Raw genomic sequence first — 27,874 nt, forward strand, 5'->3', positions numbered from 1 at the left:
TCAGAGAGACTGAACTTTTCTGGGGGCGATCAGGTTGAAGGATATTATTTTTCTTTTTCATCTTTAAAAAGAAAGGCTTCTTTTAAAACAGACGAATATGTCTCGGGTTTCGAATATTTTACCTGATAAGGCGGTCTTTGATGACTTCAAAAAACAGTGTTTAGCAACCGACAACTGGCAAAATAAGTATGACAACAATGGGATGCAAGTGTGGATCGAGGTGCGCGCTGTGAATAAAGGAAATCACGTACCTAAAGTCCACAAGATGAAGGTGAGTTTGCCTTAGCACCAAATCTAAAAACTTTAATACCTTTTAAAAATAAATCAGTTTTATTAGGCTGTCGTGCTATGTGGGTGGTGTCCTGTAACCCTCTGTATGTTTTTCTCCAGTGTAAAATGATAGTTAATGATGTGTCAGCTGCTACCATGTTCGACGTCCTTCACGACAGCCGGTACCGCAAGAAGTGGGATGTAACTATGCAGGAGAGTTTTGACATTGCCCGGCTCTCTGCTAATGCTGATGTGGGCTACTACTCTTGTGAGTGAGCACTCTTATCACTTTCAATGCTCTGTGTGTTTGTGGTTTGGTGTGGGCCTGATTAGATGTGAGATGTTGTTTTTGCTGATACAATAACTGCAGGTGTGTATATGTGTGTGTGTGTGTGTGTGTGTATATATGTATATATATATATATATATATATATATATATATATATATATATATATATATCTTTCACTTCATTTCACTTCTCTTGACACTTGATTCAGCTCTCATCTATGGCCTCTTGTTACACCAGTGTATTTATTGCCATAATAAGGGCACACTTGTTGAGCCTAAATACTGAACTAACAGAGAAAGCTTGCCAAAGTATAACATTATTTATGTCTTTATTTATTTATTTTTTATTTTGGCCTTCTGCAGGGCGTTGTCCAATTCCATTAAAGAACAGAGATGTTGTGACACTGCGCTCGTGGCAGGTCACAGATGACGAGTACATCATGGTTAACTTCTCAGTCAAACACCCGGTACGCCACCTCCTACATCCACTCAAGATACATAGCAACCACTGCCTCTACACATACTGTTTGTACAGCTCTTTGACACCTCTTTGTCCTGTTATGTGTGCACTGATTTATTGTTTTTAAAGCTAGTCTTATCCATTGTCACATTGTGCAGAAATATCATAAAAATGTATAGTTTTCCTTATTATTCTGCAAAATGTTTTCCTTGAATTATAGAAATACCCCCCTCGCAGGGACCTCGTAAGAGCCGTTTCCATCCAGACGGGGTATTATATCAAGGCCACGGGACCAAATAGTTGCATTTTTACATATCTTTCACAAGCAGACCCCAAAGGTAAAACTATATGCAACAATTACTTTGTTCCATTCAAACTTAGAGTTGTTGATTCATTTCTGCAGAGTTCTTACGATGAATGTGTGTCTTCTAGGCTCTCTCCCAAAGTGGGTGGTGAACAAAGCATCCCAAGTTCTTGCTCCTAAGGTATGTAATGATTCACAACCACTTCCACAGACCATTTCCTGCTAAACATTTGTTCACCTGTAGTAAACATCAGAGCTGTAAGTGATAAGGTTAAATCCATAAGCACAGTATCGGCATCTGTGACAGTCTAGGTGTGTTTTCACAAGGGTTTTTAAACGTGCAAGAGGGGTGTGTGTGTGTGTCCATGTGCACACTCATAAGGGAGGGGAAAAGTTTCATGTGTCTTAAGTGACAATGGTAACCACAGAAACAATTTAAGGGCCTGTCCTGAAGAGGCTGCTGACAAAGGAGAATCTCAGCTTAAGCCGTCAGTCGCCCTCCTGGAAGAACTTGTTCCCCAAGTTTCATATTTTCCGTAGATTGAAACTATTTAGAGAGAGAGAGAGAGAGAGAGAGAAACTATCAATGAAACAAGAACAACAGTAAGAAAAGTATTTCTAAAAGTCTGCACAAAAGTATTTCATATGGTATCTCCAGGTCACATAAATCTGACTGGAAATGGGTAAAAGAACAACTTAAATTGCTTTACACCATGAAATCTACCGATGTCCAAAAGATGCATACAACCATTATAAAACCAGGCTGTCAAAACATCTTATTTAAAAGACTTTAGAAGTGTATCCATTTAAAAACCTACATAGGCAGACAAAATTTAAACCTTCTCTCTACATACTCAGTTTTGTTTGAAGAACTAGATTGCGTGTGCAATCTGGAAATCAGCCATTTTTATCTTCACCTCTACTTGCCATGTAATCTACCACACAGTGTTTTACGACCACCTTTATCTTCAGCTTTGTTGACTGAGAACGGAGGTGTGCTGCAGTCCTTTAACAATCGCATCATCTCTTCTCTTTTTAGGTAATGAAGAGTGTGCTCAAGGCGGGACAGGAATACTCAAACTGGAAAAGTCAGAATTCCCCCGATTTCAAGCCCTGGCTGCACCCAGAGCAGAACACCCTTCCCATGATGGACCCCGCTGAGCTGTCAATTCAGAGAGCAGACTCACTGGAAAATGTGGATGAAAGCTCAAAGCTGGATGCTAACGAAGGGGAGGACAGCAGCTAGATTGAATGATAGTGATGGGAGGAAAGGTGGACAAAGACGGAGAGATTGAGAGGTGGACTGTAGATGGACTTGAGGTCTCCGGCTCTCTGTGACGTAACCATGATCCTCCAGTTCTAAATCGGTGTGCCTTCGAGGATGAGCAAGAGCATGATGTGTTTACAACTGTCTGACAAGATGGAAATGAGCACAGATCAAGTTGCCATCACCTCAGTCTGTGTTGAGCTAACTTCTACTGTACAGGGTTAGAGGTGTTGGGGTTTGAATGTGACAAATTTGCAATACTACATTTACAATTGGACCTAAGACAGTCGATCTTTAGCTGCAGCTACATGAACAAATTTTAAGTAGAAGAAAGGGAAATATACTTGACTTCTAGCAGGTCATTATAAATGACTGTGAATAGAAATAAGATTAGAAAGTTGGCAAACACCTGTGGAGAATTGTGACACTAACTTCTCTTCAGAATATTGCAAAGGAATTGGTTCTGAAAACAGCTGAAACTGTCTTCCTTTTGGGGTTGTAGTAGACACAGAACGATGATAACTTTGTGATAATTTACACTTAAACACGGTTTTGTTAATATGTTCACAGCATAATGTACAGGTAGCAACTTCGTGGGGCAGGTTGTCTTTAGGTTTGTAATTAGGAAGGCTCTTTTTGAAGGTGTGTTGCCTTTACTCAGACATTGTGCAATCAAGGTGTTTGCATTGTAAATTATTACAAATGGTGGAGTTTCACTGGTCCACAAGGAAGGCACTGAAGTGAACTCCCAGTTAGGTTGTATTCCCAAGTCACAATACACACAGAATGATTGTATTTTGTTAGTTGAATATTAGTTGACCTGGAGGATTGGAATGACCATAAAGGCTTTTTTATTTATTTATTTCAAGTTGATGTAAATTCATGAAGTAATAGCCTGGGATGAAGCCCCTGTAGGTTGACAATATTTTTTTTTCATATTAAACTATTTAATGATAACAATGTTACAAGGCATTCCTTTTTTTTCCTGTTTTCTTTTTAAAATAAACCTCACAAGGTTAACAAGCTTTTGCACTCATTGTAATTGTCATAAGAGGAATGCAGTCAATCAGTTTCAAGAGAAACTGACTTCAAGGGTGAAACAAGTTCTGCTACTTGCACCAGAACAAACCGGTCCTTCTCTAGCTTTGGTTCCAGTTCTTCAAGTGCACAAAGCCAAACGCTAGCAAAGTTCAAGGAGTCGAGCTTTATTTTTGTAATCGTAACCTCTATAAAAAAAAAATACAAATACTGAACCCATTCAAACATAAATTCTTTACATAAAAATGATCAGTGTGCAGAAATAAAGACAATACTTCGATGAAAGTGGTAGCTATTAACATACAGTTTATTGTATAAATGCATAATGCACTAATATCCAGAGGTATTCAACTATGTTCTATGAATGTTCCATTGTATGCAGATTTAATTTGCAGCCAGAGGTTGGATCTGCAGATTTTACTGACTATGCACATCTTGAACCATGCAGGCCAAAATTATGAAAGCACCAGACTGTCTTTGGTTTGAATTAAACCTGCAAACCTTGGTGCCTCCTCACAGATAACACCCCATTACAAGCTTTACCACTACGCTACAATAAATGTTATGCACTTTAATAGCACGTTACAAGCCATGCTCGTAAACCATTTGGCACCTCAGACATACAGTTTATGCAACAGCATTAAATCAGCTCAGGCGTAGTTTATGTAAAACTCGTGCATGGAACATAAAAGTACCAAAGCCCTCAGTAGCAGTGACTGAAATGTATATTTACATCCCTTAGCATTTCATACACAATTACAAATATTTACTAAATATGAACAAACAGCATTGTGCAATATATTCATAAATTCAACAGAGGTCTGGTGACAATAACTCATATCAAGTGATGGTGTTTAGTCCACACATATGCAAACATCTGCAGAAATATCATAACAGGGCTTGAGGAAACGTGGGAAAGGTCATCTTTAAATCCTTTGCTTGACTAGAAAATATTTCTTATTTATCTGTTCTATAATTTATAGTGTAAAATCTAGTTTATAGTCTTAAAAAAAAGCTCTGCATAGAAACAACTTCCTAACCATATACTCAATCGAAGTAGAGTTCATCATGTGAACCATGCAAAAAGGAGTATCTATGAAACTCAGTCTTTAACATCATGTATATTTTCCTTACATGAAATACTGAATGAGATTGTTAGTCATGCATTAGTCATCTCGAAGCTGAGACAGAATGGAGGCCAGAGTGTGTGGGAGGATTGTAGTGAAGTGCAGTTAAGTATCCCTCTGTCTTTGTCTCTCTCTCTGCTGCCATCTAGTGTACGGTCCTCTCCTTCTGCCTTTGGTAGTCTGATAAAACAACCCACAAAGGACACCATTAGAGTACTGACATGGGCACTGTTATATATTTCTGTATCAGTATGACATAGCTCAAAGTTTTTACTGCTTTAAAGTTTTTATTGTCTTTTGTTTTTGCACTCAGATAAGTCAGATGATAATCTTATTGTTATGTGGGCACGATGACACGATGGCATACTGGCAATGTTCAAATTCTTGAGAAATTCAGCATGTTTTAAATATATAACACATGCTGTATTAGCACACTGAGGAATAGTAAAAGGCACAGACTAAAACCTGCTTTCAAAGCCAAAGTGAGCACAACAGTTTCCTCTGAGCATTTCTTTTACTTAACCTAACAGCAAAACAAGACTCAGATATTTAAGGACATTAAGTGTAGATCTGTCTTAAAATAATATCTTACAAGATCTCTACCCATGAACACAAAGTCTGCAGTAAAACAATTTTTTCTTTCTTCATCTCTCTAAAACATCTTAACAGTTGAGATAAAAACACATGTTGACATAAATGTTTTTTTAGGTTGTCATCATGCTCCTGATACAATCGAGTAAACCAACGCTTACTGTAGGGAAAGAAGCGAACCCTCATCAAGATTTCTCGCGCAGTTTTCAGAATCTCTACAGCCTGAAGAAGACAAACATTATCCATGATCTTTAACAGAAAATATAATGCAATGTTGTGATGAACAAGATATGGAACAAAAAAGAAAACTGCAACATTTGGCTCCACCTAATCTTGCATTTTTTAGTATGAGATCTGCTGTTTCACTGGAAGAGCAGATAGATCAGGAGGACAAGCAAAAACCTGTCCTCCTGACAAGTTTCCAAATACAGAAAGCATCTGTGAGTAGATGCTTTCTGTATTTGCACATTAATGCTACAACATGCATTTGCATGTCAAAATTCAAAAAAGCTAATATTTACACATTAGACTAAATGTCTAAATATTTTACATGCTGCAACAGGAACTACATTTTTCAAAATAAAAGCAAAATGTACATCTCCTCAAGCATTGCTGATTTTAAACAAACAGAACAGAACACAAAACAATTATGGTGCATCTAGTGCGTCATTATTTCTCACAGCGGTTTGATTATGGCCAGAATGGCTTACACTGTAATTCTCTTCTAGAAAGTCATTCATGCTTGAAAAAATATGCAGGAAAAAAAAGTTTCAAGCCTCTTTTGTTTTGATTTTGATCATTATGGCTTACAGCTCAGGAAAATCAGAAATCCACCATCTCAAACTACAACAATATTTCAATTTCAGTTTGAACAAATTATCGTTCAAATGGTACAAATAAGGTGCATTTCTTATTCTCGTTCAGTTCATGCAACCACAATCACGGGGAAGTCTGCTGACTGACAGCCTTCCATGACGAGGGCAAACCACAGAAGGCCAGTGCTGAAAAGACTGGCTGGTCGGTGCTGTGTCAAAGCATATCAATGGAAACCTGGCTGGGGAAAAAAAAAAACAAAACAAAACAAAACAAAAAACCATGACATGGTAGGAAATTATCCACAAGCAGGGATGGCCGCAGCTTTGAGAGGACTGTCAGGATAACTCCATCCCAGAAGTTGGGAGACCTTCACAAGAAGTGGACTGAGGCTGGTGTCAGTGTATCAGGAGCAGCTTTGACATCAGTTCAAAGCTTAGTTCGAAGTTTTTCACATGAAAGTAATTTTTTTTGTTTCATTTCGAAATCAAGTTCCTAGACTCTGAAAGAAGACATTTTAGAGCACTTGATGCTTCCAACTGCCGGCAAGATTCATGGAGATGCCAATTTCCTTTTACAGCAGGACTTAACACCTGCCCACGATGCCAAAACTACCAAATGGTTTGCTCACCATGTTATTGCTGTGCTTGAATAACCAGCCGTCTCGCCTGACCTGAATCCCACAGAGAATCAATGGCATACTGTCAAAAGGAAGATAACAAACACCCAACACAAAAACACAGACGAACTGAAGGACACCATCAGGTCAACCAGGGCTTCAGTAACACCTCCGCAGTGCCACAAACTGATCACCTCCATGTCACACTGCACTGATGTAGTGAATCATGGAAACAGAGCATTGTCCAAGTACTGAAAGAATAGGTGAACACACTTTTCAGAAACTGGACATAGTAAGATTCCAAATCCTTTTTTGATCTGAAATATTCTACTAATTTGAGATAGTGGACTTCTGATTTTCATAAGTTATAATCCATCATTTTTTGAATGAAGGTACCAAAAAAAAAAAAAGAACTTTTTCGTAATATTCAAATGTTTTGAGATGCACTTGTATATAATGCTCATTGTGAGTATAAATGTCATGGTAATTTTTAATGGTAAAAATGAACTCCAATTCTGCCAAGAACATTGGTCAAATATCCCGTCAGAATAATTCAAGAACAGGACCACGTTCATGACAGGGTTAAGTTTGTTTTACAAGTATAGCCACAATGTGTGAATGAGTGTGTAACTAATAATCAAAGAATAATAAAAAGAAGAATCCAAAAAGCTTGTTGATGGCTGCCAAAAGCATCTGGTTGAGGTGCAACTTGCTAAGAGACATTCAACCAAATAACAATGAGGGTGTAGGGATATTTCTGAAAATAAATTAAAAATGTATAAAATGAATAAAATCTCTAAATGTTGTCTCAAATACTTATTTTTTAAAATCTAATTTAGATTTAATTTAATAAATTACCTCATTGCTGATACTCTTGTTGTTGCAGAATAGGGTAAAAATCTCACCCACAGTATATAAAAGGGTATCCAATATCAAGTATTTTCCCGGGTATAGGTATCAATTTTTTTCAACTCTTGAAATTTTGAAATACAAATAAAACAATATGTCTGGATTATCCTATACCGCACTCCCCCAAATTAAAGTTTACTTACTTTTTGTAATAGTGAGCTTGATATTGACAAAAAAAATTATTATTGTGATCACCATTATAGGTTTACTTGAGCAACCCTGCCTTGAATATGTTCTGACTATAGTGAAGATTAAAGAGCACAGCACAGTATGTGAAGCTATTTGTTAGTCTTGTACATACATGAATAGAAATACACCTAAACTAAATCAGATTTATGAATATGACAGTAGATTTCAATATGTAAGTGTGTGCTGGAGACAATGTGTTGAATAAAGCCTGTTTGAAATTCAGCCTCGACTTACTCTTGAGTGCTCTATGTCTTGGAAATCAACATCATTCACTGAAAGAACCTGGTCTCCCTCCTGTAGCCCTGCTCTGTGGGCGTCTGAATCTGGGACCACCTGCCAGCACACAGAAATGATTTAAATTGATTAAAAATAGGCAAACAAATAGTCAGCAGCACAGCAAGAAAAAAAACCCACACTAATAACTAGGGCTGTGCACGCACCTTGGATATAAAGATTCCTAACTGTGAAGCTTTCCCACCACGGATATTGAAGCCCAGCTGAGCTCCTGGAGGCTTCTTCAACACAATGGTGCGAGGCAGAAACTGTGTGAGCTCATTGTTATAGTCAGGATGAAGAACCCGCTAAAAATGAACCAAGAGAAGAAGAACAGCCAGCAATATTTAGCTTCTTTAAGTTTGCTTCTTCTGCCTTAAAAACAATGTGATAAGAGTCAAGCGCCTTGTAGAATCACATCACATAATACATATTCAGCATCACCTGTTTGGAAAATAAGCAGATCAGCAACAACAACAAAAAAAGGTATTTCCTTTGGGATAACAAAATCTGGAAACAGCACATTCACAAAAAATATCCACCCATTTGCTTTCTGTAGCACATTTAATGGTGTTGCACAGTCCTGACCTTTGCAGTCAGGCGCCAACACCTCTTTGCTTGTCAGATTTCCAAACGCATATAAGACAGGCTTCAGGAACTCACTGAAACCCAAACACTAACTGAAAAAAAGAAGTTAAAGGCGCCAACTACGAAACCATGACAGACAGAAAGGCCTCAAGGTGACACAAGGACTGTGCATGCACCTGCAGGTTACAACCTGTATGTGACCACCTATTATCACATTACATTGGGAAGCCCCATGCCTTGGCATGGAAGATGCCATTAAAAGCTACAAAAAAGCAGTAGCAAGAAAAAAAAACCAAGAATCTTTGTGACTCTCAGATAAACTTAATAGTATTCAGTAAAATTACCAGTAGATATTTTAGATACAGCACTGTGAAAAAGTATTTGCCACTTCCTGATTTCTTTTTCCCCCATAATTGTGACACCTTCATATTTTAGAACATGAAACAATTTTAACATGCAACAGCTACTGAAAGATAACCCAAGCACAAAATGCATATTTGATTATGATGTCATTTATCAAAAAGGCCCTGTGTGGAAAAAGTAGATTCCTCCTAAACCCAATAACTGGTTGTGCCACCCCTGGCAGCAAGAAGTGCAATTAAGTGTTTACGATAACTGGCAATGGGTCTTTCACATTACTGTAAAGGAATTTTGACTCACTCTTGCACTCTTTGTGGACCTCTCAGAGTTAGACTTACTGGAGTGTTTCATCATCTTACTAAATAACCCAAGTTTGCTCTAGCAGGGACACAAACTAATGGCTGTTCATTCTCTCAGGATTCTCTGGTGGAGAGAAGAATTTATGGTTCTACCAATTACGGCACATCGTTTAGCTCCTGAAGCCGCAAAGCAGCCTCAGACATTTACACTACCACCACTATGTTTGACTGTTGGTATGATGTGCTTTTTATGAAATGATTTGCCAGTTTATGACAGATGTAAAGAGACAAACCTTCCAAAAAGTTCAGTTTTTGTCTCATTAGCCCATAGAACATTTTCCCAAAAGTCTTGGGGATCATGAAGAATATTTTATGGCAAATGTGAAACAAGCCTTTGTGTTCTTTTTAGTCAGCAGTAGTTTTCTCCTTTCTTATTGTTTAACCGTGACCTTTGACCTTAACTGAGCCAAGTGAGGCCTGCAGTTTTTTAAATGTTGTTCTGGGTTCTTTTGTGACCTCTTGGATGAGCCATCGGTGCACTCTTGGTCAGCCACTCCTCAGAAGGTTCTCCACAGTTGCATGCCTTCTCCCACTTGTTGATCATTCTCACCGTTGCACACTGGAGTACCAGAACCTTAAAATGGCCTTGTACCTCTTTCCAGACTGATCGATGTCAATTATTTTGTTTTTCATCTCTTCTTGAGCTTCTTTAGATGATGACTTTTTGCTTTTTAGTTAAGATCATTAGGCCCACTTCTCTTTGTCAGATGGATTCTATTTAAGTGATTTCTTGATTCAACAGTTCTAATGAACTGAACCCAGCCTTGCAAAAAATGTGGTTAATCACATTTCATCATGACGTAACATGGGGGACAATTACTTTTTCCATGTTCAGGGACAGGTAGGTTTGAATAATTTTTTTCTCATAATAAATTAAATATAATTTAAAAACTGCATTTGCATTTACTCTGGTTGTATTGGACAAATATTAAAACTTGTTTGATGATCCCAAGCATATAAGAATGACAAAAATATATATATATATATATATATATATACACACACATACACACATACATATACATATATATATATATATACATATATATATATATATATATATATATATATATATATAAGTCAGAAATCAATAAGGGGGCAAATAAAAATTTTCAGCACTGTAACACGGTTTTACAGCAGCCAACATTAAGCACAACCTATAAATGGTAACTAAAGTAGAATATATAAATAAAATAAAATAAAATAAAATAAATATATACACTATATAATAAGGTACAAAATGTTTAGCACATGATTTAAGCACAAAGGTTAGTTGGATTAACATCTGCCATACCTCCTGTGGAGGTATCCATGCAGGCGGGTTCTCATAAGAAGGCAGGAATACCACTGGCAGCTGGTAATCGTCGTAGGGAATTTTCTGGTCCATGCTTTCTAAAATTCCTCACCGAGAAGAAAATAGCAGTTCATTGTTATGAACTAAGGATGCACTGGGCTGCTTGATACAAATTAAAGGGAAATCCCTGAAATCCAGACCGCTGATTTAAAGGGCTCAGGTGTCTCTATTGTGTTGTAGTTTCGGACACGTAACTTCAAATCACTATAATGTCAGTCCCTATTCCATGACTGTAATTCCTTCATTCACCGGGGTTTGGCATTAATGTACCATCATTATTACACCCGGTTTTGTATGTACCATTTTTAGATAAGACATAAAGACCAGAGAAGACCAAAACATCAGCTACAACACAGCTGCGTTCACAACTCTGTAATAGGTTAGCCACCAAGTCCGAATAGGGACGTTATATGGCTAACACTTAGAAATACCTTTAAAAAAAAGAAATACGCATGTGGATCACGGGGAAGAAGCGAGATAAAATAAAACGTGTGAAATTATCTCACAGTGGACAGTTTGATACGGCAATAACACGCAAACGCATCACGAGCTAGCACAACGATTAGCTTAGTGTTTAACTGTAAACGAGCTCGCTCTGCTCTGTTAAACAGGAAGCACTTTGACACGCGGTATAATTATTACAGGAACTTTAAAATAAAGGTACTGGGATCATTTAGCATTGAAAAACATGAATGACTGCAACAAAACAACAAAAATGTATCTCACCTGCCAGTCAGAGGGCTAGCAGTGTGAACTTGTTGATGTAAGCAATTGCAGGCAGCTATAGTGCGTTATCGCCACCTCCTGGTGTGGAGTAGTTACTCCAAGAGGTCCGACAGCATTGTGGAGTATTCGCGCGAAGAGTGGAGAGTCCAGGGTTTTGAACAGCTACAAAAGTCAAAGCGCGTGAATTCGTGGATTTGTGACTCGAGAGGGCGCAATTGAACAGTTTTATTCACTGATTACAGAGGTCCTAATCACAGATTTGAAGTTGTAAGTAGTTTAAAAAGTGAATAATGAGTAAAAATTTACATGACAAGTTTTTTTTGTAATATTTTCTGCCATTGTAAATTAAAAAAAAAGTGTGTGAAAAAATTTACAAGGTAAAAAAGAAAATCTACATATTCTCACATTTTATTCTACAAGTGCTCACGTTTTGCAGCATATCGACCTCCTGAAAGCTCTTGCAGATGGAGATCTTAATGGCGGCTAGCTGTAAAATCAACCGGGAAGTCTGTAAAACACTTCTGTGACATCTTGCAGTCTGACCAAAAAAAATATTTTCTATGTATTGATTTGCAGTGTCATAATTATCACTGCAGCAAAAACTTCTGTATTCATTGTGGTGTTAAGAGCTTGAAAAAAGAAGTTTCACCTCTCCTCCAAGGGCCTTCTTCAGTTCTAAAAGGTGGAGAGTCTCAGGTATTTTATCCCTAGTGGTGGTTGACCCTGTGGGGGTAGTTGACCTACTAGTGATCATATGCATCATCCTATCAGCCAAATTTTTAAGACTGCCATGACATGGATGACTGAGAACCTACACAGACATATTTATTATGTTTGCTCATCATTTATGTCCCTGTGTCCCGTGTCTGGATAGTCATATTCTTACATATAATTTTATGTGGGGAAAAAATTATCAGAAATTAAGATCACACACATTCTAAATGTGAACTGTGACTTAATTCCTTAAGTGCTGCAATTGCATATGTTTGCATTTCTTTCTAACTTGAGCAGGGAAAAAAAACAAGTGAAAAATGTGTGTTGCGAAATGTGCCCACTTTGTGTGAAAGTTTGTGTGAAGCTGCTTTTGACGCGTGATATGGGCTCCATTATGTTAAAGCTTTATAGTCCATACTCTGTAACTGCATTTATTATCTTCAGTCAAATAGTGAAGCGTGAACATTTTTTTTATTATTGTAGATTAACAATGGCTTCAGCACTCAGAAATGACTTTGACGATAGTAAATCATGCACAATGTTTACTGTTCACTGAGCCTGTTTAAGAAGGCTTCAGGTCTCTGCAAGTTGCACATTGCAATTAAATGAAATGAAACCCGTGTTGACAGATTGGAATGAAAACACAGAAACTTTGCAAGATAGATAAACAAAACTATGGCAAGTTTTTTTGTTTTGTTTTGTTTTGTTTTGTTTTTAAAATATGTCAGCATACTGAAACCACTTTCAAGAGTTCCATTGCTGCTGGAGCATTGCTTGAGTACTACTATAACCAAAGTAACATTAAATAAAGTCATAGTTAAAAAAGAAAAAAGAAAAAAGAAACTCCACCTTCTGTCAGTTCTAAACTTTTATATATCAGGACATAATCAAAATCATCTATTTCCTACCAAGGTCTTCAGATTAGGTAAATACAAAGGGAGATGAGCAACAACAAAGGATCTGTTATAGCGTGTCATTGTTTATTTAAGAGAGAACTAAGCCAATGTGTAGAAGCAGTGCGTGAAAAACTAAGTACGAGGTCCACACACAAAAGTGGTGCTGAGGATTATAGCTAAGCATCTCTTTGGTCTCATCTCTCCATAGGATTGTGTTCAAGAAGTCATGTGGTTTCATCAAATGCAAATTTGAGAACTTGAGCCCTGCGACCATGTTTTAGGTTTCTGGTTTTTATAGAATGAAGACACTTTCTCCTGGAGATCCTCCCCCCCCAAAAAAACCTTGCTTACCTTGCTTACTGAGGCCTATAGCGTCTGAGATGTAGCTCCAGGTTTTATTGCAGTTTCTGAGTACCGCGCTGTCTGGATTTCAGGTGGAATTAGTTGGACGTCAAGTCCTGGGACGATTGGCAGCCATCTAGAATGTTTTTCACCCCTGAATAATCTTTCTCACTATAGAATGATGGGCTTCAAATTGTTTGGAAATGACCTTGTAACCGTTCCCAGACTGAGCAGGAATTTCCTTTGCAAGATCGTCACTGATGTCTTTTCATCTTGACATTGTGTTAACACACACCTGGAGGCTCCATACCAGCAAACTGCCAAAACCTCTGTTTTATAGAGATGCTTAGATTTTTACGAAGATCAATAAATCAAGTGCGTTTGATTAGCAGCACCTGGCAGCTATTTTAAGTCTTGATTCCTGTGAAAGCAGTTAGGGCATGCTGAGTTTTTCACACGCTGCTTCTTGCATTGTGACCATGTTTTTGTTAAATAAGTGATAACACAGAGTAAACGTCACGTTTTGATGATTATCTGAGGTTATGCTTACCTAACTTTAGGACCAACTAAAGACCACACATTTAAATTTTATGCCCTAATGTGTAAAACCTTACAAGTTACAGTGAGGGTGTCCTTTCCATTTACCATCAGAGTACATTATGCCTGCGTGACTTCGTTCTAACACTGCTGTAAAAATCAGCTATTCTGATTTTCACTTAAGAAAAGGTACACCAGGATGTAGAAATACTGATCCAGTACAGGTTTTTTCAGTTTGACTAATTCTCAAATGACTGTTGAAGTTGTCAAAACAGTACATCATAGTCGACAGGATTTCGTTACTCTTGCACAACTAAAAGCACATGAATCATTCTTTATGGCACATGTGTCTACAATTTGATTTTGTCTTTAAAAATATTTTAAAAAAAATCTTTTTTATAAGATAAATGGTTATATTCTCCAAAATTATATTAGAATTAGTCTGTTGCGTAAGTCGTGAGGTGCAGAATATTCCATCAAATTGTAAAAAATTTGCCAAGCTGTACACAAACGACATGGATAAGGAGTGGTCATTGTAATGTTTCCAGTTTCATGTTCATATTAAAGCAGCTTTCTTGTACCAAGGGTATCCATGAAAAGATCCAAAAATAAGCATAACCAGCTGATCGGTAAGGTGGCACAAGAGGTCATGACAGCATACGGCCTCACAGAAACACTGTATCTACACCTAAGTACAAGGTGCACATATTTTGTATCAGAGCTGGAATGAATACTGTTCATGCTGTGTTGCTCCTTTTCTACAGGCTTTGCTTTCAACGGTGACTTTATTTTTCCACAACAGGAGTAAAGTCTACTAAACTCATATGTTTGTGTTCCAGGTAAAACTACCATGAGGAGGGGTGGAATTTCCCACATCACCCACATGCCGTCCAGTTATTTCGCAGGTATAAACATCAGGTAAAACATATTTATTGAGCTTGACACGTACGCACTCACTCAGTTAAATATTTTACAGGGGCAATAAGGAGGAGGAAGGATTAACACATGTAGTGTGGTTAATGAAAGAAAGATATATAGAAAGATGCACATGAATGAAGAGGATGGTTCTTCTTCTGTTAGAACGTAAGTGAGAGCATTATGTATGAGGTGGTGAGAATCTATGGGCAAACATACTTGCACAGCATGATGCCCTTACTACATACTGAACATGTTGTTTCACCTCTCCCCTTTTTTTTACTGACAGTTATGAATTCGCATATCCTCTGTGTGAGTTTATGCAGTAAAAATGCAAATGTTCTTCTTTTTATTACATGCAAACAAATTTTTTCTTTAAAAAAAAGGGGGGGGGGGGCGGCATGTGTTCTTGAAATCAGCATCTGAACACTATTCAGCTGGACATAGCAGGCAATCCTTAGAAAAAAGAGAGTCTGGTACAGCAGGCATTCAAAATGTCACACATGCCATTTTAAGTACAGTCCACTGATTCTGACAAATGGCAATAACTCACTCATTGACTCAGAAACTAGAGCGTGTTGATGAATAGATAAGAAATACGGGGGGAAAAAACCCCGAAAGAATCGAAAACAATCTGGCATCAGATAGCCTCTTTCTGAATCATGCATGGGTCTTGTATATCTGCGCATTATACAGAAACTGTTGATGCATCCATACATAAATAAAGATGATGTTGCAGCTGACCAACTAGATACTTATTTTACCCCTTTATAAGATTTGTCGATTAGGCCCATATAAAAGTAACGAAATTATCATAAAAAACAATCTAAAGTCATTTGTCACCTGTATGTGAGGAAGCTCCGGGCTGCTTCAGGAAGAGTTTACTGGAAATAGCCTCGTTTACAATAGGAGCAGATGATGAAACACAAAAGATAATTCACATATATTCATATATAAATTATTTGAGGACTATTTAAATATATTATGTCGGTTAGTATTATCTTTTTCCCCCCTTTTTTTTTCTTTTTTTCTGGGTACCTAGAAAAATCATAATCAGAAACTGGATGAGGCGTGGCCACACGCGGCGCGGACGCCAAAACGTTGTGCAGGTATTCTCTCACACTATCTTTCCTCACTTTGACGGTACACCCCTAGCCCGTCCCTATTCATGCACCCCATTTACATTCAGCCCACAGACTCACAGCAAGTAAAAGGGATGGTGGAAAGAGAGGGTGGCGACAGAGGGGCTTTTCCAAGACCGGTGCGTCTTTGCCAGTTCGCAGCGTGCGAAGATCTCCGTGACCTAGATTGACTGGTGAGTCGTTTTTAATTTGTCGGGAAGCTTACCGCATGGGTTTCATTGCGGCAGACAGACAGAGAGACTTGGTCTTTATTCCGAACAACGTTTTAAAATTAAATTTGCGCACACACTTCTCCGATCTTAGAAATATATAAGACATTACCTGCACAGGTACATAGTATGTATTATGCAGACTTTCTAGTGTTCAGAAGTGTTGTGTACAGAATGGAATAAGCTGCTGGAGTAAAGCGCTGGCAAATGTGAGCAAGCGCTACAGATCCAAGCGAGCACAAGAACGAACTCACAAGATGAAAAAGTGCAAATGTAACTACAGTGGTTCACACAACTTCTGACTACATACTATCACTACAGATGTGTGAACTTGGATTTATACAAACAGTTTATTCAATCAATCCAGAAGATGTTGAATAAGAAATAGGCATGTGTTCAATAGGACGCATGGTCAAGCACTTCTGTCAGCATCCACCCAAACGGTGACCTTCATGGACAGGTGTATAACATGTTGATATCTAGGTAAAAAAAAAAACATTTAAAAAAAAAAGGCATTTTGGAAGAATATTTACATGGAGACAACAGCAGGGTAATAGGATCTGTTACGGGTTCGAAATTGAGGACGGGAGTAAAACAATGATAGTCCAGAAGAGGTAGGTCAAACAATTGATTTTAATGAATGCACGCAGCGTGGAGAGGTGTAAACTGCAAAACATCAGTTGTACATCTCTACCCAAAATACACTCTAGATTGCTTTTATAACATCAGGGTATTGTAACGCCCCTTCTTGCGTTTACAAGCACATAATTTGCATGTACAGAACATCCATGTATTTTAAGAGATAACTGCAGACACAGAAGTTCCCCATCCATCCAAATATGGTGAAGATCTCAGGCCTTTGAGGTCCCCATGGACTGGACATCCTTTCGTCACCTGTAACTAAGCAAACTCAAATACCACAAGAAGCTGAATACATTCAGGCCTTTGCTCAGCTACTATTTTACTGTAACAATATACTCAGGCTATGAGTTATGATATATATATATTAACTCAATCATTTTAAAGTAGTTATAACTGCACCTGTAATAAACATGTTAATATTTGATTATGATACCCCTATAATATAACTTATAACATAATGCCAGCAGCTTCAATAAACACTTTGATGAAATGATAATTAATGTAATGTTAAGGATGATGGTTATATACAGTTCAGCAGTGACCTAATTTCTTTAAATATTACAGATCACATCTAATTTTGCATCATTTTAAATTAGTGTCCTGATAGATAGATGTTTTAAAAACGACAAGCACCTTATTGGTGTAAATCAGTGCGCAGGAAAGTGATTAAATATATAATTGTTTTCCCCTCCGGATTCAAAGGATGACACAGGTTATGAACAAAGCCCCGTGGACCCCACAGACTCAAGCTAAATCATTTTGCCTGTTGAGTCATCTTGAATTCATTGACTTAGCATCAGTTCCACAGTTTCATTAAGCCACCACAAACATAGATTTCTCCTTGTGTAGTGGCGTGCACCTGACTCTTTTGTCTGGTTTTAGTTTGTGAGCACTCAGCTAATATAATGAAGTCTGAGTTTGTCTTTCCGGGGTTTATTGTTCAGTCTTTTTGTCAGCATATTCCCCTATCCCTTTATCCTCGGTTTCCCCTGTTGTTCTTCTGAGGAGCTTTGGTTGTCTGTTTTCTCCCCGTACCATTGTGAGTCATGCTTTAGTTTGTGTGTGTGTACTATATTTTAATCCTAGATTAGTATTTGTGGAGTTTACTATTTTGTGCTGTTTCCTCAGTTATCTGTTTCTGCGTTCCTTTGCCAGTATCTCTAATTTTTGAGTTTCACTTCCCCGTCCTGATTGTCTGATTGCCGTCACCTGTCTCTCCCGCATCAGCCTTACTTTTCTCATCATGTCATCTGTGTATTCCCCTGTGATTTCTGGTTATATTTCTAGTATTTATTTGATTCCCTCTTTGGCAATTGTCGGGTTTGTTATTTGCTTGTCTGTCAGACTTAACATCAGCCTAAAATAATAATACACAGTCTATGATTGTGACACTTCACAGTGAAGAACACTGAAAACCAGCAAGATGAACGGAACAGTTAGGACCATCCAACTTTATTCCCATACTGTGTGAGAGACTTGGGAAATATCAAATAATATCAAAGCATTTTAAACAGCACTTTTTCCAAGATGTGAGTAATAAAATGAAAACGCAAGACTAAAAGGAGATAGAAAAAATATATAATTAAGGGGGCATTAAAATCACACATCAAATCTGATGAATGAAATCTTCAAGCTGAGAACAAAATGATGTCAGTGGAAACAAAATCAAAATCAGTTTTAACATTTTTCAAGTGTTCTTGTTTTTGAGCAGTGCAAGATTGCACAACTGGCTGACCTAAGTTTAGAACTAAATCTATATGTGTCTTATTCATAACTTCTGCCAAAATTTGGTTCCTGGGTTGCGTTACTGTTGAACTGGGTTGCTGAGAGCTTATAAATCAGACTTAATAAAAATTCCATTATTAGCCTTTTTTCCTGGATATAAATCGAAATAGAAATGATGAAGGGCGCAGGACGAGCTTGATGGCATAACTAATAAAGGAAGCCCAGTAAAGAAGTGCGCAAATCTTTGTCCAAAATGGAAATAAAACCTACGTGAAAGATGAGCCAGCTCATAGACAGTGAGAGTGTGAAAGCAATAAGTGATAGTCTTTGTTTCTTTTTAATATTCTTCTTAATCTGTATCTAGTGGGGTAAAAAAAAAAAATCTTTATAAACAATTACCTGAAAATTTCACCCCTCATCAGTTTTTTATTAATGGAGCATGCTCACATCATTTGTGTGCCTAATTACAGTTTACATTATAACAGTGTAAACGTTGGTTAAACAAATTGGAAAGGTGTGTCTGACTGATATCATTAAATCTTCCAAACAATACAGGTGGCAGTGTGTGCTGCAGATTTCTTGGGGTTTATCCACTATGAGAGGATTTCCTTGTACTCTGAAGTGGAGCTTAGTATAAGGTTTAGAGCAGCAATTAAAATACCATAAGATAAACAGCGATAGCTTCCAGTTACTATATTAGGCAGGGACATGAAAAGCACACTGTTTTAACTCAGCCGTGACTTTCAGTTATCCTTTGAATTTAACAGTGACCTTTTTGTTTCTTTAGTCACCTTGTCACAAACTGATGGCGTGGTTGGTCACATATTACGGTTATTGCTCAATATTTAGCTCATAACTTCCTGGTAAAGCAAGCGTCTGTGGAGTGAAACAAGCCTTCTTACATTTCCATGTCACAATTAGACCTGTGGACCTGTCCAAACAGGCTCTTGTTGGCAACTGCGTCCTAATGCTGATTGCAGTGTGCTATTTTCTTTTACAGAATAATTAAGAGTGATAAGTAATTTTTAGGTTTCATTTTTACTACTCAAAGTTTATTATGCCCTCCCCTTGAACATGTTTGTCACCTGGTACCTGTTTGTAAAAACAAGATGAACAATTCAGGTGAAGAGATATTTGGCAGAACTCCAGGGATCTAGTTCAACAAGGAAGAGCTGGCAGTGCACAATAGAAACCTTTATTGTTCAGTGTTTCAGTGGGTGACATTGTGTGTAAATTCCCATGTCTTTCAAGGAAGGGGACCAAAGCCTGACACAACTGTGGAATGATAAGCCCCAACACGTTGACAAAAATCTTGCTGTGACCCATTCACAGTTTACTTCACTTCAATGGAAAAGTGTCTGGCAATCGAAACCATTTTCATTTCTGTCATAGTTTATGTCATTTTCTTTTTCATTCTTTCCATTTGTAAACTATTTGTCGTCTTCACTTTATTTCCTCCTCTCTGCGCATGGCTGTGCCTGTCACTGTGTCCAATAGTCTGACTTCACTCTCAGGCTGGTCTGTGCACCACTTTCAATACCCCGTGGTGTTGGCCATTGTAAATGCAGCCAGTTGCTATTTTAGACACAGGCTCTATTGAGGGGTGGGAGTTGGTGGAGGGTGGGGGGGTTATTGAGCAGGGATTGCCTTAATACCCCAAAGAAAGTTTGCCCATCACCCCCTCATTTGCTTTCTGTCACAGTCGTCTTTTTCTTTCCCCTCCAGCACACCACAGGATTGGTGAGATCAATCAGCCCAAACTTCGTCACTGCATTCAGAGAAAAGCATTAGCTTCTTCAGTGTCCGCACGGCACAAAACCAGATCTGCATTTCCTACGCTTGTGGATGAGGAGGAGAAATGTTGTCTCAAGTCTGTTTGTGCTGCCTGTTCTTCAGCAGGGGCTTTTATAGCTGCCGCTGGACGGAGTCAAGTAATCACAGGAGAAAGGTAGTTTTAATATCTGTTTTCTTCTTATGATAAGTCACAGTTTTCCTTTATCTCTCTACAGGAGTGTGTAATGTTTAAATAACCATGTTTTATTTGATTTTTTAGGGTTTTTTGTGTGGTTTATTTCCATTCAGCATAACCTTTATAAATCCCAGTAATCCAGGATTAAAATCTTGCCTGACTGAAATCCGAAATATAAAATGCTGCTTTATGAACTGTTGCATTGTGAACCTGATACTTTTATTACAAAACAGTCATTGACAAATTGTTAGGAAATATAAACACAATAACCGACGTGGTGATTGCATTTCAAAAAATTCATTTATGTGCCAAGAGAAACAAATAAACTCACAAGCCCTAACAAGCTTTGTACTTATATGAAAGGGAATAGGAGGATGCAGGAGCTCTGTAAATCTGTGAGAGAAATGACACTTGAGGTGTGCTGTTGGTGGTGATGGTGGTGGTTGGGAGGGGGTGCTGGGGGCGCTGGGGTTGTTTGTGCCGAGTTCTCACGACACAGTGCGGGCAAAGCACTCAACCAATTATGAAAAAATGTTGGATTTGTTCCATTGTCTCACTTTAAGCTTCCATTGGAATTTGTGCACACATCGACACGCACGGGGATAGCTCTCTGGACAACTACACAATTTTTTTAAGGCTTCAAAAATGAAAACCAGTAATCAATTTTCCTCCTTTTCTTTTCATTTCAGTGCAGATGGTTGTCGCTCTTAGTTGTCACTTTGATGTCTCTGCTTTCCCTGTGCTGGTTGTATGTTTGTTTTGCCATCTCTAATGACCAACAGAATTTTAACAAGTGAGTGATCACACACACACACACACACACACACACACACACACACACACACACACACACACACACTGAATATTTATTTGTCTTTGTTGATGTTCTTCATTCTTTTAACTATGTGCTTCCCCCTTATCAGTGTAACATTCAGCATACTGAAGACGTGGGTAAACTACTTCCTGGTACTGGTGATCATTTCTGCAGTGCTGGCCAGCTACTGTATCCTGCTGCTGGTAAAAATATAGTTTTGTTAATTTACCACACAGGGGAACCAAATATTGCTCCACATTCGAAACGGCTATCATTAAACCTAAGAATGAGAAGCCGCCATTTTTAAAATGTTCTCCGATGATTACAGCTCTTTGCCCTGATCCAAGTTGCCTTAGAGGAGCAACTCCACTTACACTGGCTCCATAAGGTAAGCAAGCAAACATTTAACTGTCCAGTCTATAGTTTTATTAAAATCGTCTAATCTTATATTTGCTTTCTGCTTTTTCCCCATTTTTTCCCGTACAGATCATTTTCTGTTTTTGTGTAATATTCATCACAGCTTTGGCTTTAGTAATAAGCATAAAGGGGAGTGAACTATGGCCAACAGTTCTTAGTCTACTCCAGGTAGAGTTAGAGTACAGAAATTTTTGTTTTTTGTTTTTTTAAATGGCTCTAAGTGGTGTGAGAGTATCATATGTGTTTAATGTCTGTGTCAACCTCTTGGCAGGCCACGGCTCCCTTCCTGCAGTTTGGTGCTGTTGGAGCGTTGACTCTGCTAAGCCCGTTTGTCTTTCATCGCTTCCACCTGGCAAAAACACGTATGTGTCAGACCTAGTTTCGGCATACACACAGACACGATTCAAAGGCAATTACATCACCCTTTTATATACACACTATTGTATCAAACCTAATTACAGGGCTAACACTGGAAACAAATGTACTGGTGTACTTTGAAGCTGAGGTTCATCTGACAGTCACTGGGAAACTGATTCTGCATGATGAGCATTAGTTCAATACACAAGAAAGATATACAAATGTATAAATATACATTTATAAATCTATATATTTAAATATAATAAAAGTCCATTCCTGCAGGGGAAAAATAAATAAAAAGGGCTTCTTTACAAAGGTTTACATTCACGCTTGGAGCATTTTAAATATTTAAAGATTATTGTCTGACTTGTGTTTATTCCAGGATCTAAGATGGTCATTGCAGGGATGTTTCTAGTGGTCTCAGCAGCCATCTTCCTGTGTCCCCTGCTCATCCACTCTCCTTGTCTAATAGAAGTGCAGGAACTACCTGAAAAACCAAAACTTATCGGCCACACAGGCGCGCCGATGGTGAGCGTCTTGTTTTACTTGGCACCACCCTGCAAATAAACATTATATATTTATAGAGTGGTGACATTACACCCTTGGATAGAGCTGCTATTGTTGACAGATTGCAGTCATATTCAAGTTTTGCTGTTGATTAAGACAAAGGAGCGTAGTTTAAAGAACGTTTAAAAACGCAGTTCAATTCTTTGAGAAATATTTAATGCTAATATTATACGTACAATCCATTTTAATATATTGTCAAATATAGAAGGTAGACTCTCCCTGGCTCAGGTGTGAGCAAAGGTCCAGTCATGTGACGTCCTCATATGCCACGCTACTGTGCCCTTGTTAGTTTGCTTTGCTGCTGGGTCAATAATAAGCTCCATTTAACACTGCATACGGGGGTTGTCTGTGCTCACACCGCTTTGGGGTAGGAAGGGCACTTAAGCACATCAGTGTGTCTCACCCATCTGTCCTCCCTGTGTTCAGCTGGCCCCAGAGAACACCATGATGTCGTTCAACAGAAGCCTCGAGTGCGGCGTGATAGCCTTTGAAACAGACGTGCAGCTCAGGTACAATGAAAATGATTTACGCTTAGGAGGACTCACAGTTGCTTTCTTAAAAGAGGAATGTCTTTTTGCTTTTACTTCGGTTTTTCATGCGCACAAATATGACAGAAATGTATCACCATGGACTACAGTCCTGCAAGTGGGGGCATGTCATTCTACTAATCAGCTCAAATGTAGCAGTGATCTCTATGAGCATGCTGTTTGGTTCTTGGGAAACATTATGGCCCAACTAATTATTACATTTTTAGAACATTATTTTCATCATTATTATTGTTGTCTTCATTGATAAATATGAAAAACTGATTATTTTGACTTCACAGATACTAAAATTTGTTTAACTCTTGCTTAAATTTAGTAAAGATAGAACACCCTTCTTGATGCATGACCATGGGCCTGACTTCTTGCTGAGAACGACAAATGTTAAAGACAAGTTTAAAGACTCTGTCAATAAGAGCACTGACCTGACCTTCGAACAATTAAAGACTCTAAACGCAGGAGAACAGTTCCTCAAGGTAGTAATTGTGCTTTGATTTATGTGTAAGCGCACATTTGCCCGCAGAGGTTTATGTATTATCATGTGTCAGACTAAAGAAACATGTGGAATTATCTGGCTTTGCAGAATGATCCTTACGGCACAGTGTCCCTGCTCTCAGAAGAGGAGAAAGAAACAGCCAGGAAACAGACCATACTCTCCTTGCTAAAGCTTCTTGAATTTGCGAAACAGCACAATACCTCAGTGATATTTGACCTGAAAAATACAGAAACAGAAGAAATTGACACAAATGACACAGTAAAGATCATCTTAGAGTCTGGCATTCCTCAAAGTCTGGTAAGTCTACTCACTTGTATCAATTGCGGGATTCAAGCATTTCACGATCAAGCATATTTTTAAGAGTTTTTTTTCTCCTTTTCATAGATTCTTTGGCTTCCTTCAAAAGAACGAGAAGTTGTAAAGAAGCATGCTCCAGACTTTATCCAGGTTTATGAAAATGAAACGGATTTGGAAAAAAATAACGGGAGCCACCTAAATGTGAAATACAGCAAAATAAAAATGAAAAACATCAGGTAAGAAATAAATAGGTGGGTAAGAAATATCAATATTATCTACAGTGCATGTTGGTGCCAGGGGCCATGCACAGTAGTGTGTTAATTAAAGCTGCATGTAGCATGCTGAGACACAGCTCTGACACTTAATATAGAGGCGTAGGATTGGCCTCCAGGATACAAGATTCAAATAATGTCCCAACCCAGGTGTTCTGTTCAATGGCTTAGCAAAATAACCATAGAAAATAAAAGGGAGGGGGCCTAAAGAATGAAATGCAGTGTAGCAACATGTTTTAAGAAGTTGCTGAAGCGCTTCACTGAGTGCAAAACAAACTCACCATGGCGTGGCCTTGCTACATGTCTCACAAAATAAAACTATTCCTGGGTGGCACAATTAATGCATAAGTACTACTCAAATATGTGTGACTTATTAGGGGTCATCACAGATTTGTAATGTGCAGACTGGGCGTACATAACTCATTATCCTTATCCTTGCACTCAACCACATTTTGTCATTTCATGTGTCAAAATATATATATATATAAAAAAACACAGGAAAGTTTTCTGCATAATTGATGCACAGTTTACACTCATGTATACACTCATCTAAAGAGTTTTGAGAAAGCTGAATAAATAAGTAGAGAAGCACAGTGAATGGGGGTGCCTCCACATGGGTGCACTGCATTGTAACAGTTAACATTCAATCATGTCTAAAGATGCTGAGCAGTCCCATTTAAATATGATTATGTAACAAGAAAGCAAGAGAATGGCATATAATGATTGGGTATTAGTTTGACATACAAGGAGTCAGAGGTGACTGAGAACGCCTGTGCAGGACGTGCTCAGACTGTTTCTGCAAAAACAGCCTGTTTGTAATTACAAAGGGAGTGATATTACAGCAGGTTTGCAGAGCTTAAACCTCTAATCACAAAGATAAATGGTCAACGAAGCATTTAATTGGCTTTGGTTGACAGGTATTAGTGATACAGTCAAATGAATCATGCTTCACCATATTCTTGAGAAGTGCACATTTGTCATACATCAAAAGACTTTTACAAGGAAGGGTCAATGAGTAATCGCTTTTATCCTCTGCTGAAGCATTCTGGGTAGAAGTGGACTTTTCCAGAATGGCACTGCTCCAAAGATTAAGGCTTAAGTTATCACTAAGTAGCTCAAGTATCAAATGGGAATCCTAGGATATAGCCACCAGATCTTATTTATGATCTATGAGAGATGTTGGATGTTTTTCATGCAGTTCTCCAGTCATCTCCAGAGACTTTAAAAGTTAACTTTCCTACCTCATCCATGCATTTACCAATATGCACATGCATATTAATCAATACCTGTCTTACAGTTTCACATATTTCTCCGTGCTTCTTTTAAGTACTCTGTAATCTCTCAAAATTCTTCTTGTTCGCGTCTAAACGATGCGCTTGTCTTCGTATTTGACAGCGACCTTCGCAAACGAAACATTACAGTGAACCTGTTCGTGGTTAATGAGCGCTGGCTGTTCTCTATGCTGTGGTGTGCAGGAGCCAGCTCTGTCACTACCAACGCCTGCCACCTCCTAAAAGAAATGGAGCGCCCTGACTGGGTCATGGTGAGCAATGCAGTAGCTGGGCATTTTACTTCCCTTTCTGTTTATTTCATTATGAAGCAAGAAATATTATCATTTCAAGATTTTGGATGTGGCGCTCACATCTTCGTCGCAGTGTTTCCCAGGATTTGTGACACTTTGACCCCGTTTGTGTTTCAGCCACGCTCTACATACCTGATAACATGGATTTTAGTGGATATATCATCTGCTCTTGTGATGATGGCACTCTTTCACTGGTAAGAACAGAGGTTTAGTCTACAAATTTGTATAAAAAGGAGGAGGAAAGTTAACAAGCTGACTAACCAATGTCTCTCTTCCACATAGGACAAAACACAGTCTTTGCCATAATGCAGGTACTGTATCAATATCATGTTTTGGGGTTTTTTGCCATTGAATATTTGACATTTAAGTTTAAAAAATAAAATGATGATCACTGGTTATTTTCCCCTTTATTGGCAAACCTATAAAACAAACAATGATTTCATCAATAACTCACTGGCAACAATAGAAAAACTCTAGTTGTCAAGCTATATATGATTACTGCCTGGGTGTAAATAATAGAAATCTTTCCAAGGTGTTACCAAGACAAATTTAACACTAATAATGCTTTTATTGATTAGTAAGACACATTTTAGATTGCCAGGTAGCAAAATGATCTTATCTCAACCATTGAACCTTTCTCTCTTTCCTATGTGGTTAATTTAAATATCTAACATTTGCAACAGCAGATAGGAATGTAAAAAAATTGTGTAAAAAAAATCCCTGGCATGGCTTTGCTGAAAGTGAAACACAAAGGAAAGCAACATTATAAAACCATCAAAAGCAAATAGAAAGTATATCAAATGATAGCTAAAAAAAGTTATTTTCCACAACCTGACAGCTTGAATGTTCTATTTCATAACAGTTAACAGATCATATAATGATGTATCCCTTGTTTGTTGTGACAGATGGACTCAGCAATGACAATGAGCAGGAAGTCTTCCTAACCAGGCTAGCCTGACAGCCTTCGGCTGCAGATGTTCTTGAAGCTCACAATCACAGCCTTTTCTGCACTAACACTGGGGTTTGGACCTAAATCGGGAGGACAGCAAGTTAATGTGAACTGACATGCACTGTTTTATAAAATTATGCAGGCCATAATGTTGTTGTTTTTTTTATATATCACTACGATGCCATTATACACAGTTTTGGGGGGTGTGGGGGTGTGTGTGTTTGACAATGAGAGAGAAAGCTAGTTACACAGGTTTATCTTTCATTATTTTTTAAATACTTGTTTGTTCTTTTGCTACTACTGACAGTATGATGAAACTCTGAAACTATATGACATGGTGTGTAGATCTGAATGACTTTTTTTTTGCATTTTATTACATTGATTTGTATCCACTGAGTAAAAAAAATACTACTGCATTAAATAAACATTTGTAATCTGAGCCAACTAAAACTATACACCGTTAATAAAACTATATTTTTTACAGTGACTTGTGTCGCTTTATTTCAGCATCTACTGAACACAAGGGTAAAAATGTTAATTTTGAATAAACAGGTGACATATTAAAAAAATCGTTTTAACAAATGTGCACATTAGAAAAGCTGTTAAAGTTGGACACAGATAGTTGTGGCTGGAGCATTAGCACAAACATTCACACGGATTAAGAATAAACTGTTTATATAACGGAGGTGCTTCATACCAGCTCCATCTCAGACTCTACAGGCCTCAGTTTGCATGTTAAATGTTAAAGTTTGTGACAGTCCAATTGGAAAGTAATGAACAAGTATGGCTTGTTTGCAAGGGCTGGCACAGGAAAGACTTGTTTATGTACAAAGAACATGTTAGCAGGGCTTAGGTTTGTAAAGCTGCATCTAAAAAAACAAAAGACACTGCGAACAATCACCTTTGGACAGATCAGGCCAATGTGCAGATGATTGGCCATAATGCACACAGGTC

The 27,874-nt window shown here is 38.0% G+C and overlaps 3 protein-coding genes across 5 annotated transcripts; 2 read left to right on the forward strand and 1 right to left on the reverse strand.

The window, feature by feature from the left end:
* The first annotated feature begins 97 nt into the window (after positions 1-97).
* On the forward strand, positions 98-2,569 carry stard14 (START domain containing 14). The gene is made up of 6 exons (XM_063486119.1): positions 98-271; positions 391-538; positions 923-1,026; positions 1,240-1,357; positions 1,452-1,504; positions 2,363-2,569. Exons 1-6 carry the CDS (start codon positions 98-100, stop codon positions 2,567-2,569), a joined length of 804 nt encoding a protein of 267 aa, XP_063342189.1.
* A 1,287-nt stretch (positions 2,570-3,856) lies between these two features.
* On the reverse strand, positions 3,857-11,638 carry pdzd11 (PDZ domain containing 11). 2 transcript variants are annotated; one of them, XM_063495300.1, is made up of 6 exons: positions 11,537-11,607; positions 10,751-10,857; positions 8,317-8,457; positions 8,111-8,209; positions 5,508-5,568; positions 3,857-4,935 (listed from the first exon to the last, which is right to left on the reverse strand). In XM_063495300.1, the coding sequence occupies exons 2-6, from the start codon at positions 10,841-10,843 to the stop codon at positions 4,901-4,903; spliced, it is 429 nt and encodes a 142-aa protein (XP_063351370.1). In that variant the 5' UTR covers positions 10,844-10,857; positions 11,537-11,607; the 3' UTR covers positions 3,857-4,900. The 2 variants fall into 2 exon arrangements, with proteins under 2 accessions (XP_063351370.1, XP_063351361.1); XM_063495291.1 differs by having other exon boundaries at positions 3,859-4,935; positions 10,751-10,848; positions 11,537-11,638.
* A 4,593-nt stretch (positions 11,639-16,231) lies between these two features.
* gdpd2 (glycerophosphodiester phosphodiesterase domain containing 2) lies at positions 16,232-27,380 on the forward strand. Of its 2 annotated transcripts, XM_063486132.1 has the most exons (16): positions 16,232-16,255; positions 20,384-20,606; positions 21,317-21,420; positions 21,551-21,644; positions 21,770-21,829; positions 21,928-22,026; positions 22,130-22,220; positions 22,598-22,743; positions 23,209-23,291; positions 23,644-23,800; positions 23,908-24,117; positions 24,205-24,353; positions 25,785-25,932; positions 26,089-26,165; positions 26,254-26,282; positions 26,877-27,380. In XM_063486132.1, the coding sequence occupies exons 2-16, from the start codon at positions 20,517-20,519 to the stop codon at positions 26,927-26,929; spliced, it is 1,590 nt and encodes a 529-aa protein (XP_063342202.1). In that variant the 5' UTR covers positions 16,232-16,255; positions 20,384-20,516; the 3' UTR covers positions 26,930-27,380. The 2 variants fall into 2 exon arrangements, with proteins under 2 accessions (XP_063342202.1, XP_063342209.1); XM_063486139.1 differs by lacking the exons at positions 16,232-16,255; positions 21,928-22,026 and having other exon boundaries at positions 20,307-20,606.
* Positions 27,381-27,874: the final 494 nt, after the last annotated feature.

The sequence above is a fragment of the Pelmatolapia mariae genome, linkage group LG2 (assembly GCF_036321145.2).
Source record: "Pelmatolapia mariae isolate MD_Pm_ZW linkage group LG2, Pm_UMD_F_2, whole genome shotgun sequence".
NCBI classification, from domain to species: Eukaryota; Metazoa; Chordata; class Actinopteri; order Cichliformes; family Cichlidae; genus Pelmatolapia; species Pelmatolapia mariae.

What these genes read in the sequence shown, in the direction of transcription:
- stard14 (XM_063486119.1), top strand. Translation starts at nt 98, where the DNA reads ATGTCTCGGGTTTCGAATATTTTACCTGATAAGGCGGTCTTTGATGAC. An exon ending in CTAAAGTCCACAAGATGAAG is followed by an intron (nt 272 to 390) that starts GTGAGTTTGCCT and finishes GTTTTTCTCCAG; the next exon opens with TGTAAAATGATAGTTAATGA. An exon ending in CCCAAGTTCTTGCTCCTAAG is followed by an intron (nt 1,505 to 2,362) that starts GTATGTAATGAT and finishes TTCTCTTTTTAG; the next exon opens with GTAATGAAGAGTGTGCTCAA.
- pdzd11 (XM_063495300.1), bottom strand. Translation starts at nt 10,843, where the DNA reads ATGGACCAGAAAATTCCCTACGACGATTACCAGCTGCCAGTGGTATTC. An exon ending in CATGGATACCTCCACAGGAG is followed by an intron (nt 8,458 to 10,750) that starts GTATGGCAGATG and finishes GTTCATTTTTAG; the next exon opens with CGGGTTCTTCATCCTGACTA. An exon ending in TAGGAATCTTTATATCCAAG is followed by an intron (nt 8,210 to 8,316) that starts GTGCGTGCACAG and finishes GTGTGCTGGCAG; the next exon opens with GTGGTCCCAGATTCAGACGC.
- gdpd2 (XM_063486132.1), top strand. Translation starts at nt 20,517, where the DNA reads ATGTTGTCTCAAGTCTGTTTGTGCTGCCTGTTCTTCAGCAGGGGCTTT. An exon ending in CAAGTAATCACAGGAGAAAG is followed by an intron (nt 20,607 to 21,316) that starts GTAGTTTTAATA and finishes TTTTCATTTCAG; the next exon opens with TGCAGATGGTTGTCGCTCTT. An exon ending in GAAACAGACGTGCAGCTCAG is followed by an intron (nt 23,292 to 23,643) that starts GTACAATGAAAA and finishes GCTTAAATTTAG; the next exon opens with TAAAGATAGAACACCCTTCT.